At 35.6% G+C, this 12713-nt stretch overlaps 1 protein-coding gene across 10 annotated transcripts in view; it reads right to left on the bottom strand.

The window, feature by feature from the left end:
- LOC131945103 (calcium-activated potassium channel slowpoke) overlaps window positions 1–4983 on the bottom strand; it is a 39977-nt gene extending 34994 nt beyond the window's left edge. For all 10 annotated transcript variants that reach the window (XR_009387108.1, XM_059306096.1, XM_059306094.1 and 7 more), the window contains exons 1-5: window positions 4863–4983; window positions 2859–3482; window positions 2480–2538; window positions 2164–2266; window positions 1667–1778 (exon numbers count right to left, since the gene is read on the bottom strand). Coding sequence is in view for 9 of the 10 variants with exons in the window: in XM_059306096.1 (XP_059162079.1) it covers window positions 1667–1778; window positions 2164–2266; window positions 2480–2538; window positions 2859–3164 (580 nt within the window). In the remaining variant the exon portion in view is untranslated. The remainder of the gene's footprint in view (window positions 1–1666; window positions 1779–2163; window positions 2267–2479; window positions 2539–2858; window positions 3483–4862) is intronic.
- Window positions 4984–12713: the final 7730 nt, after the last annotated feature.

The raw sequence follows: 12713 nt of genomic DNA on the forward strand, positions 1-12713 counted from the left end.
AACTAATACAAATGTAGTAGAGCACAATAAGGTTGAACAGGTGGGCAAAAAGCATTGCTTTTGCGCCAGGTGATAGGTTACAGGTTACGGTGTAATGAGCAGGGGAGGGGTAGGAGAAGAGAGACAAAAGTGAGTGAAATAGCGTAAACATTTATTGTGTCAGTATTTATATTTATGGGAACAGTATTCTCCTTTAAAGTGTTTTATAGACTTCAAAAGTATTAGTAGTCTACAATCCGAATTCCCCCCATCATTTACCCCAAATTTATATCCAAACAAAAAAAAACAACTAAAAAGAAACCTACTGTCGCCTATCGCTAGCTTAAACAACCCCATCAATTAGATTCAGCTTACACCTCTACTGCTGTGATAAACACGAATAACAGTAAAACAAGAAATTATCTCCCTTTCTCTCTTTTTCATACAAACGGTGCTGAATTAGAGTGAGGAAGTGAAATTCTCTGCCACAGAATAATTGGCCTGAGTCATGACTATTTAAATTGTGTAGGTTATAGCCATTCATAAGCTCTTGGCCCTACTTAATTTAGTTCAACAACATTATTATGGGAGAAAAAAACAACTTTTTTTCTGATATTTATAGGAAATAATTATTCTGTGCAAAGGTTGCATTCCTAAATGTCATAACAAAACTGTTAACTACAAGTGTGGTATTTGCTTAGCAGTGGATTTTCATATTTGAAAAAGAATGGAAGCAGGATTTAGCTGAACAAATTTGAACAACTGGTGAGAAAAACTATCATTTTTCTCCCCAAATACAGAGGAAGACAGTTAAGATGAAGACTGGCAACTGCCTAATAGTATTAGCAGACTTGAATCAACATCCACAATGATCAAGCTCCCAAAAAAGCTACATGCCTCATAAAATGCACTTTGAAGTGGGGGTGTCATTGAGATTGCATCCTTATAAACAATTGTGTTGTGATTTGTAGGGTGGATGGGAGGGGAGGGTTTAATAATATGTTTATGGTGGTCTAAAAAATGTTATTTATCAGTATAAGCTGTAGGAAGTGAGTAAAGAAAATGTCCTATTTACTTTTTATACAGTATGTGCATTATGGCAAAATGGCATACAAATACAAGTGCTCAAACAGAATGCAATGCAGTGTGTTGTATGAGTATGTCTATAGCTCTTCTACAAATAAAATATAGTGATTGAGTATGGTGTTCTGTTGTGTTCTGGATGGCAGAAAACTACTACTCACGTCTACTTAAGTTTTAGCTAATCCAAGAAGCTGTTTGATATAATATTAGGATATGACATCCTAAAACATTTGAAGTTTTATTGCTCAATAAATAAATAAACAGACAAATTTAGTTTGATTAGCTGCAGGAGATTGGAATTAAATGATTAAGTAACCTTAGTTGGTTAACAATAAAAATGATTGTAATTTGCATTTAAACAAAATTTGTGTAAGTCAGTTTAAAAAATGTATAGAAATCCAACACCATTAGATATGTCTGTATTTTTGTTTTAGTGTTATACTTTTTTTTAAATGACTAGAAAATGAAGGTATCAAAAACAATGTGCAGTATCTTAATTTTCTTAAACACAAAAATAAATAATATATAATTAATAAAAACTGGAACATGAAACTTAGTTTAAATTGAATAAAATCAACAGTGAAACATGAAAAGGAGCTCTTACCTAGCCAGTTCCTATCAAGATAAATGGCAACAAAGGATGGTGGTATTGTAAAGTAATCCACAAATGAAAAAAGTTCTACCCAAAACCACAATTTATCGTTAGCTGCAACAAACTGAAAAAAAAATTGATATCTTATTTTACAATTAGCATGAACTGAACATTTAACATTTTTAAAGTTTGCAATGTATCTCAATTCCTAAATTTCAAAGCATACATGACAGAGCTTTGAAATTCCATTCAAAAGCAAAATCCATCTATGTGTTGAAAGTTTTGAGATATTTAAGCCCACTTTGGTGACAAACTAATTTATCAAGTAAAAGGGAGGAAGTAATCATCTATAAATATCATATACTAATATTAACTAGCAACTTCATAACATTTAATTTATTTTTAAGAGTTAAACTTTAAAATATTAGCTATAAAGTAGAATTTATGTATTAGTAATTATGTGTGCATAAACAAGATAAAATAAACTTGAGTACAAGAAAACAGCTTACCCTAATAAAAAAATAAATCATAAAAAAAACATTGAATGCCAAGTCTACTTGTTGAGTAGTACTGGAAGACCAGGGGAGACACGTTTCAACTGTTGTGTTCGTACTGTGGGAAAAAAATTAGTTGTAAAAATTTGGATTAATAGCAATACAATACAAAATAATGAACTTTATGAAATTTGAAATTATTTTTATTAGATTTTTGTTTTAATAATTACACTAAACCTAGCACTCAGTCAAAATACATTGTATGAGGGGACAAAAACTAATCAATGTAGCTTTTACAATTCTGAACAGGTAACTTAAATACAATACTTACGATGCATCAATAAAATATATTATCAAAGATGCTATACTCAGCAAAAACACCAGTCCTACCTACAGAAAAAGCAAAGTGTGAATAAGTATTCTATAAATATGTTTTATTTAATTTGAATTTTCTCATTTAAAAAAGTAGTCAAAAAGAAATTTGTCTCATTGAAGAATTACTTTGTGCATTGCATTAGCACTCATCACAACAACTAATCTGTATTCATAAAGTATATTAATAATATAATAATATATTTTAAATAGTTTAAAAAAGCAAATAGGTTTTAAAAATAGGAACAGCTTAAATTGGAAATTTAACAGACAGGTTTTTAGTTTAATTTAATTTAAATATAAACACTTTTTAAGTGTAAAAAATGTAATCCACTTACAAGTATTCGTCCTGTTGTTGTCTGCCCTGATATTAATTCTCCAGCCCAGTCTTTTGCCTCTGTCATCCATCCTATTTCTGGATCTGATGACTTCAGAAAGTGCTTTTGATCCAAATTTGCCTTTGCACTAGATGAGGCTACATTCAAACATTTTTTCTTCCTACAACATAGCCACACCACAATACGGTAGATCAGAATCACAAAAAAACCACTTCCAAAAGTTACCAAGCTGGAGGCAAGGAATGAATACCATTCTCTATCTCCTACTTTACAACTTGAGGCGCTCTCTGTTGATATTGATGGCATTATGATAGCTGTGTACTAGAGTAAGCAATCTGCTTGAATCTTCGGCTTTAAATAGCTAGGACAATGTATGCCCTGTTCTGAAGTCTTTTCCAGATACCCATATGGAAGGGCATGTATAGTAAAGGGTATTAAGACCCTTTAAATTTCTACCATCTATCATTTAAGAAAATAAAAAGATGGAATCCTATTATAGATGCCTATCCTTCTTAAGCATCATTAGTTATGATTGATAAAATTGAAGTTATTTTCACACTCAATAGACTTCAACAGCACAATTTCTATACTCCACACACTACATTGATTTGCAGTCTACATGACCTGAAATATAAAAATTTGAGATAATTTTGTGGGAAAATGTTTATACAGTTACTAAAGTGCATAATATGATAGAGTATTTTAACAAAAATAAATGTTAAATTAAAGATGTTTTTTTTTTAAAATAGAAATTTTTAAAAATCCCTACACGATGTAGCTAAACTGACTTATTTAACAATAAAAATAAAGGGTGTGTTTGATTATATTTTGTTAGTCATTATTATCATCTTTCATCATTAGTGTTAAAATCAGTTTTTATGTTAACTGGTGGCACTTGCATTCAAACTGCTAAAGAGCATCATGCAACCTTAGCAAACCGTGGAATACATTAATTATAATTAACCAGATATAATAGTTTGAAAATCCATAAAGCTCATGTTATATCAAACTTAGATCAAGAATCCCTGTGCAAACAACCAGTGTCCATGAAGTGTAAAATAAACTAACCAAAATTACAAGTTAGTTAATGATTGGTACAGCTATTTAAGTTAATATCCTCTTTCTAGATTTGTATAGGACCAAGATCTAATTGATAATACTAAAATAGATAGCCTATATCGCTTATATTTCATTTTTTTACTATTAAACTATACTACCATAATAATTACACTATTCTCAAATAATAAACTAAAAAAAGTACTATAGGCCTATACCAATAATATAAAGAAATTTTAGGCCCTAAGCCCTAAAGATCAATTAAAATTTTCAACAATAAATATGGCCAGAATTTTGAAGGCCCTAGAATTTGCAATTAGATCTAAGATCTAGATCTAGATTAGATAATTAAACTTTATTAAACTCCATCAGTAGACCACATTAAAAAAATGTAATTAAAATTAGGCCTAAAAATGTTTAATTTAATATTAATTAATTAGGCCTAGATCTAGAATCTTATTAGATCTATATGTCTACATCTAGAATAGATCTATACTGGAAAGAGGTATAGATCTAGAATCTAGATTATAATGTTATATTTTGCATTTATTAAAAATTAAAGTTAAAGGCAAAGGTTAAAAAAAAAATGTTGCAGACAAGAAGGATAAAAATTAAAACAGCAAATTTAGCTAGTCTACTCACTATCTTCATAGTCTATCTAAAATATTAAATATCTAGTTCTAGATCTAGATCTAGATCTAACTGATAATTAAAAATATAGACTAGTGTATAGATCTAGATAGTCTACCTACTCTTTTTTAAATCTTCGAAATAGTACTTTATTCACTAAGAAATGGGTGTGATGTGATGAGACTGATGAGACTTGGTGAGAGATTCACTTCGATTATTTATGTTAAAAAGTAAGCTATGATACGCAAAAATTTCAAAAGATAAAGTAAAACTTTTCATTAACATGAGAGTTCTTATATCCACTTCCAGTTAACACACCTTGATTATTCTAACTAGTATCTGATCTGCGAGAAATATATCAAAGTTATACATAATACAGCCTTATTTCTATCAATTGGCAGCCATACTGTGCGAACCTCGTTTTAGCAACAGTGAGTAGTCTCTACAATTCTGCGCGCGAGGCTTGTTTCCGCTCACTTTTCACGAACACGCAACTAATCGATAATAAACAATCCGTTTCCAGGGGAGTTAAGTAAAAGTAGTATAGGCTACTGTTCGCTGTAATATTTCCCCCCACCTATTTCTGTGAGCATTAACCTGCAAGAATATGAAAACTAATGAAATTTTCATGAGTATGGTTATTTACATTATATTCACAATATTTCATTTAAACCAGAAAGTTAAATTTTGGCATAATGGCATCTGGTACACTGAGGCGCAATTATCCGTACCAGCGCCCTAGGCTAACTATCAATACTTAGCAGAGTGCTGCATTGAATCATAATCGTTAGATAGGTAAGGACGTTTTGGACATTTACTTAGGAGCTTGCATGTTAAGAAAATGTTATTCCTGCACATATAATATATGGCAAAGCAAAACAGAATTATCACCGAGCAGTAGTAGTAAGCCTACACATAATGATTTCCATACTATTTGTATAGTTTATAGATTATGAAAAAGGCATTTCATATTGTAGGCTGGGCAGTTGCACGTAAACTTATCGCACTTATCAAACAATCATATCACAACTCAAAATGTTAATTGTTATACACACTGACAAGTTATCAGAAATCTTTAAAGTGTAAATCAGAGTAACACAAAAAAGGATGCTCTCACAATATTTTTTTTCATATCCAACAGACCAGTGGGTTTTTGTCATAGGGGGTGGCGCTTAAACTTCCGGGGAGTTCGAAGAGGGGGGGGGGGGGGGAGAGAGACCACTGGTTAATCAGGTTAAAGTATATGTTCTATATAATAAACACATTTTATTTTGTTCTAGGGGTGGGGCGGCTGACTTGCTTCGCCCCCCCCCCCCCCCCTCCGCGAAGAATAACTCTGTGACGGACATAGACATGTAATTTCGTAGATGATCTCTGTCTTCTCCCATATAGTCAACAACAAATGGAGACCAAATCTACTGTTTGAAGAAGTAGTCTTAACCGGTCTAATTGAGATGGTACCGGAAACCGGTAAAAACCAACAAGGACGACATGCTGTTTAAATTGCTAAGGCCTGAGTGGAATACAAATGCATTGTAAGAAAAACATAACCGAGAATCCTTAGAACAAATAAAAAGTGTTATATTGTATATATGGTAACACAGAAAGCAGAAAACAAGCGTCACGGCTAAATAAACAAAAAGTAAGAAGAGGGGGGGGGGGCTAACAATATGTCGTGGCGGACATCATTCGAAAGAGAGATATAAAAGGGAGGCTGAATTTTCATGGCTTTACAAAAGTAGACTCCAGATTCAAGTCTGTAAAAGCATCACTTAGTCCACCCAGCTCTGTTGGGCACATGACTTTCGCTAGGAAAAAAAAAGACGGCTGGGCAAAGTACTGACCACTTTATCCCTTCTTATGCCGAGGTCTCAGAAACAGGTAAAACATACTTCACTTAGCTCATAGAGAGTCAGTTTTGAAAGGGAACTTAACTTTTACCAAAGTGTACACGAATTGAGTTCGTTGCAGTGTTTCTTCCAGACTTTTCCTGGGGGGGGGGGGGGGGCACTTGTTATTTTAGGGGGCGGGAGCGGACTACATTTTATTTTCCGAGGTGTACACTGGGAAACGTATGTTTTCTATATAAATTCCATTTCGTTTTGGGGGGGGGGGGGGTGAAGAGATGCCGGGAAGAAACTCTGGTTCGTATTGAAGTGTCGTCTCGGTTTTATGTTCCTCATTTTAAATAAGGGCGAATCAAGACAGGATGTTACCCCGTGCGGTAAATGGGGGTATCACCCCAACCCTCCAAAAATGTTGCTTTTTTTGTTTTGGTGTTACCCCTCTCCCCGACTATTTCATTATTTTAACTAGATTAATCATTGTTTTGATAGTAAATTTTACAATTTTTCGATTTGGTGTAACCTCCTAAATGATGTCACCCAGTGGCGTAGCGAGGTCGGGTGTTAACCGGTGCGGCACTTAATGGTGTCACCCCCCAGAGGCGTAGCGACCCTTCCCGGGGACAAACTTTCAAATTTTCGATTTGCACCCCCCCCCAAACTTTCGATTTGCACCCCCCCCCCCCTCAAGTTTTCGATTTGCACTCCCCCCCCCCCCCCCCTCAAACTTTCGATTTGCACCTCCCCCCTCAAGTTTTTCTCTATATATTTTGCTATTTTTTGCCTTGGTGTCACCCCCCTAAATTGTGTCACCCGGTGCGGTCCGCACCACCACCACCCCCCTGGCTACGCCCCTGATGTCACCACCAGGGACTGCACCCCTTGCTCCACCTTGTGACGCTACTGATTATAAGTAAGGTTAAACAAGCAGTAGCAGTCGATGTTTGTGGGTTTTTTTATGGGTTGTTGTTTTTTGTTTGCTTGTTGTTGTTTTTTGTTTTTTTTTTGGGGGGGGGGCATAAACTATGACGTCAGTTGATAGAGGGATCTGACTTTTTGCGATCAAGTATGCCAATAGCGAGAGGAGGTGAACTGCTAAGTCTTCTAAAAATCGAATTACACATTTTATGGACGATACCCTACCTTGCAATAGTTATAACATTAGTTTAGTAGTGCCTTTAAATAAATGTCACTAAGGAATAAGCAAGTTCTCTTAGAGATTAGGCCGTTCATTTTGTGCAGTGAACGTCTAGCAGAAGGGTTATGTTTTTTGTTATCCTAATCCATGAGACGAGCAGTGTTATAACCCTGACCCTCAGTTAAACCTTGCCTCATGACCAAGCCTGCAACCTTTCAAAAAAAAAAAACAACCCTGGATTATGTATTTACATAAATTCAAAATGAGACAATTTTTACGCACCTGTTACCCACACGCATAGTGAATATAGAACACTAACAGAGCCGGGTGGGGGTATTTTTTGTTTTGTTATATTGTAACTGTAGCAGGCTTATATGTAGTGGGATGGTGCTTTGACGGTGGTATTGAGCAAAATAATAAGCCTACAACGCCGCTATTTTCCTCATTTTTTAATTATTTAAAAAAAAAAACATTTAGATTTATTTATTTTTTTGAAAAACAAAATCACCATTTTTTATTAGTTATTAAAATTATTTAATGTAATTTCAATATTCTTATTTTTAATTATAATTATTATTATATTGTAAAACCAATTTGTATTGACGTTTGGGAGGGGGGTAAGGATTTTTTTTTTTAAAGTTCAACAAAATGGGCGGTTGTCTTGAAATGAACTATCACATTAGTACAGAGGTCAGCGTCAAGGCACCCTATGGAGTCATAGAGTGTAGGCCAGTAAATCACCTTATTAATCCAGCCATTCTATGTAGAAAAAACTTTGCAAAAACAAAGACAGTCAAAAGAAGTGTTGTGTAGCCTATTGATAATTGCTTTGCAAGTTTTTCGAAACCTAATTTGATTTTCAAAATCGTTCTTTGTCAACATGACTTAAAGGGGTGACACTCCGAGGGGGGGGGGGGCAGTGAATTTAGGGACAGAGGGGCTTATGTTTAACTATTGAGGTTAGCCCGACTGTAAAAATGTCTTAAATTAAAATGTTTTGGCCGAGAAATAAGATAAAGCACCAACTAGCCTCAAGTAACAGCGTTTTTAAAGAAAATTTTAAATTTTACACCCACCCTTCCCATAATGGATTTATCACGTGTTGCGGCATTCTTGAAAATGTTTTGAGCCGTGTAATCTTCACTCACCTGAACTTTACAGGTAAATAAAAAGGAAGAATAAAAACTACGAATGAAATTTTAAAATTTAAATTGGGGTGGGGGAGAGAGAAGGCCTGAAAATATTTCGGGCTAGTATTGCTTGAACCTTAACTTAACCGTAACTCTGTTTTAGTCATACCATAAACTGTATGCCCTTAACTGACATATATGTGTGTGTATGATTCTACTTCTTTTTTTTCTAATCTGATTCACCTACTGATCATTTGTAGTTAATAGCCCCTTAATTATAAAACGACATATACATATATATGTATATATATATATATATATATATATATATATATATATATATATATATATATATTTATTTATTTATTTATATATATATATATATACATACATACATACATACATACATACATACATACATACATACATACATACATACATACAAATATATATATATATATATATATATATATATATATATATATATATATATATATATATATATATATATTAAATGCACTCGGTTTCTAACTCCAAACACATGATTAATTCGAACTATATTAGATAGGCTACTATACATTTACTATTTGAACATTACAAAAGTAATTGCTAAGCAGGGAGGCCTACATACCTGATTCCACTCCAGCAGGCGTTTCGACATGTGGCGGGTGCAACGACGTTGTATCTAGAGTAAGGTCATATAAGCTGATTTATTGTAATTATTTAAGTCTTTAATAAACGCGGGAGCACTTGTATGACTATTGAGCCGTATCGAAATCGATATTTAACAAAAACTTTTTGGGCCTTAGTACCGAACGCTTTAGAGTTGCATTATTGGATAGGCACACACAAGCTTGCGTAAATTCTTTTACATTCATGAAATGTACCCCCCCCCCAACCCCCTTATTTCACTTTGTTGTTTTCTTAGTGCACTGAAAGATAGTTTTTATAAGCACCGTCTATATTTTTTTGACAAAAATTTCTGGCTGAAGTTAAGAAATTATAGAATACATTAAGACAGCAGTGGCTAGGGTTGAGCAGAGTTTCTCCCCCCCCCCCCCCCCCCCCCCCCCCCCAAAGAAAGACTACCGCCCCCCCCCCCGAATGAAATGTACTTTTAACAGTGTCCGACCGTCACCCCCCCCCCCAAATTTAGTCCCTTCCCTTCTCCCCCCCCCCGCAAATTTAAAATGCCCCCCCTCCCCGGAGAAAAAAAATATGGAAGAAACACTGGGGTTGAGGCGGTGGGTATATATTTATTAAATATATTTGGCATATTCTTTTATTAGCTGGCCAGACAACGTCTTAATTCCTGGCCACAGGGAATAATAACAATTACTGGTAACATTTCCAGGATAAAGTTAACAGCTATAAATAAAACAATGGGTCCGGGGGTAAGTACGTGTTTAGATAATGCGTCACTGGCCAAGGGGAGATAATGGCATAAGGTGCTGGAGGAAAGAAAATGTTGATAGAGACCTGAGGCTTAATGTCTTGACTACGTGTTTTTTAAGACCGAGCCGACCTGTGTTTATGGTAGATACGGCCTTCAAAATCCTCTTTCCTAAAATTAAACAGAGGGTCGAAACTGACTTGTAAACGTAAACCACGCGACCAGTACTATAAAGCCAGTGGGGTTTTTTCCGAGGGGAAGGTGGGGACGGAGCAAATATTTCACGGAAAGGACACTGGTGAAGAAGGTGGGGGTGGTAGACGTACTTCAGGAGTTGCCCCCCCCCCCCCCCCCCGTATAGAATGCCATTTTTTTTTTAAATTCACGCACACACTCACATACATCTCTAGTGAGTACAGTTTACATAAATACATTTTAAACATGAACAATAAAGGGTCGTTCAGGGGGAGGGAGGGGGTTCAGAATTTCCTGACGGTGTTTGACGAGTGTGGAAAGGGGGGGGGAGCGGTTAGAAAGTGTGACGACAATCTTTTGAATTAAAAAAAAAGTAATTTTAGAAAACTGAGTGTTATTTTGCGTTTTGTGAATGTGTGACTATGAGAATGGGGGGGGGGGGGGGGAAGAATCGTCAAAAAAAAAAACAACAACAGGTGACGTAATTTATGGATGCCCTTAAGCAGTAGCAGGAACGATGACTGAAAACATCTGCGCGAGTATCGACCGTAGTTCACACCGTTCGAGGTGCTTAACCTTAGTGTTAGCTCCCTGTAACTACTTGCTTTGTAGTGGCTTTTTTTTTATATTGCAAAGAAAAGAAACGAAAGAATTTTTAATCAAGTGTCAACACGCGGCCCTCTGTGAATGAATGGGGATACGACTTAACATTCTTACCTCCCTTGACATTCGCGTTGCTACAACTAACATTTATTGATCATTTTCAAAACTGTGCATTTGTTTGTCTCCCCTGAGTCCGTGCAACAAGCGCCAGACCGTAACTACTAGGTTGCTATTGATTATTTTGGATGTAAATGTGACGTTATGTTGCAATGGCAAAGGTGTAGTAGTAAATTAATCGCCACTGATGTTAGTGTGTTCATGTCTGTGTTGTTATGGTTAAAGGGGTCGTCTAAAAAATTACGTCACATTCATTCGGGGAGGGGGTTCGGACTTTTGTGACGATGTGAGACGAGGGGTAGGGTTGGTCTAGAAAGTGTGACGTCACACTTATGCATTAAAAAGTTTTTTTTCTTTTTTTTTTCAAGCAGAGGTTTAGCTTTTTTAAATTTAAAAAAAAAAAGAGATTTCCGGATAAACTTGTATTATAGCTAATCAATAAACATGATGACCGAGTTCGATTAATATTTTAAAACAGAAATCGATATTTCACAAATAAGAAATGCAATATGGGAGGTGAGTGTTGGCTGAAATAAGACGTCAACTGAAGGGGAAGGGTATGTGTGAAAATCACTAAAAGAAGCGTGAGGTTGTTTTTTATGGTCGACAACTTCAAGCTGTTATATACTGGTTAGGTCAGAGGCGTGTGAAAAGGGGAGCGATTGACCCCTCCCTCTCAGAGTTTCTTCCAGGCATCTCTTTGGGGGGGGGGGGACATACTTTTACTAGTGTCCGCTCTCTCCCCCCCCCCCCGCAAAATGTTGAACGCCCTCCCGAAAATATCAAGTGCACCCCCGGAGAAAAAAGTCTGGAAGAAACACCACTCCCTCTCCCGATATCATTATCTCTACCAGGCGATGGTGCTTTTTTTCGAAAAATTATACAATTAAATCAACTTAGGGTAAGCGGCGGTTGCATTAGTAAACAGCAACGTAGGCACTTTCTTCAATCGACAGTTTAGTGAGTGATGACTGACACATTGACACAGCGATCATCAGTTAGGCGCTTTCTTCAATTAATAGTTTATTAATGACAGCAACCAGCAGTTAGGCGCTTTCTTCAATTAATAGTTTATTAATGACAGCAACCAGCAGTTAGGCGCTTTCTTCAATTAATAGTTTATTAATGACAGCAACCAGCAGTTAGGCGCTTTCTTCAATCAATAGTTTATTAATGACAGCAACCAGCAGTTAGGCGCTTTCTTCAATTAATAGTTTATTAATGACAGCAACCAGCAGTTAGGCGCTTTCTTCAATCAATAGTTTATTAATGACAGCAACCAGCAGTTAGGCGCTTTCTTCAATTAATAGTTTATTAATGACAGCAACCAGCAGTTAGGCGCTTTCTTCAATCAATAGTTTATTAATGACAGCAACCAGCAGTTAGGCGCTTTCTTCAATTAATAGTTTATTAATGACAGCAACCAGCAGTTAGGCGCTTTCTTCAATCAATAGTTTATTAATGACAGCAACCAGCAGTTAGGCGCTTTCTTCAATCAATAGTTTAGTAATGACAGCAACCAGCAGTTAGGCGCTTTCTTCAATCAATAGTTTAGTAATGGCAGCAACCAGCAGTTAGGCGCTTTCTTCAATCAATAGTTTAGTAATGACAGCAATCAGCAGTTAGGCGCTTTCTTCAATCAATAGTTTAGTAATGACAGCAATCAGCAGTTAGGCGCTTTCTTCAATCAATAGTTAATTAATGACAGCAATCAACAGTTAGGCGCTTTCTTCAATCAATAGTTTAGTA

This window comes from Physella acuta, unplaced genomic scaffold (genome assembly GCF_028476545.2).
Source record: "Physella acuta isolate Inbredline_101_S28 unplaced genomic scaffold, ASM2847654v3 ptg000524l, whole genome shotgun sequence".
Lineage (NCBI taxonomy): Eukaryota > Metazoa > Mollusca > Gastropoda > Physidae > Physella > Physella acuta.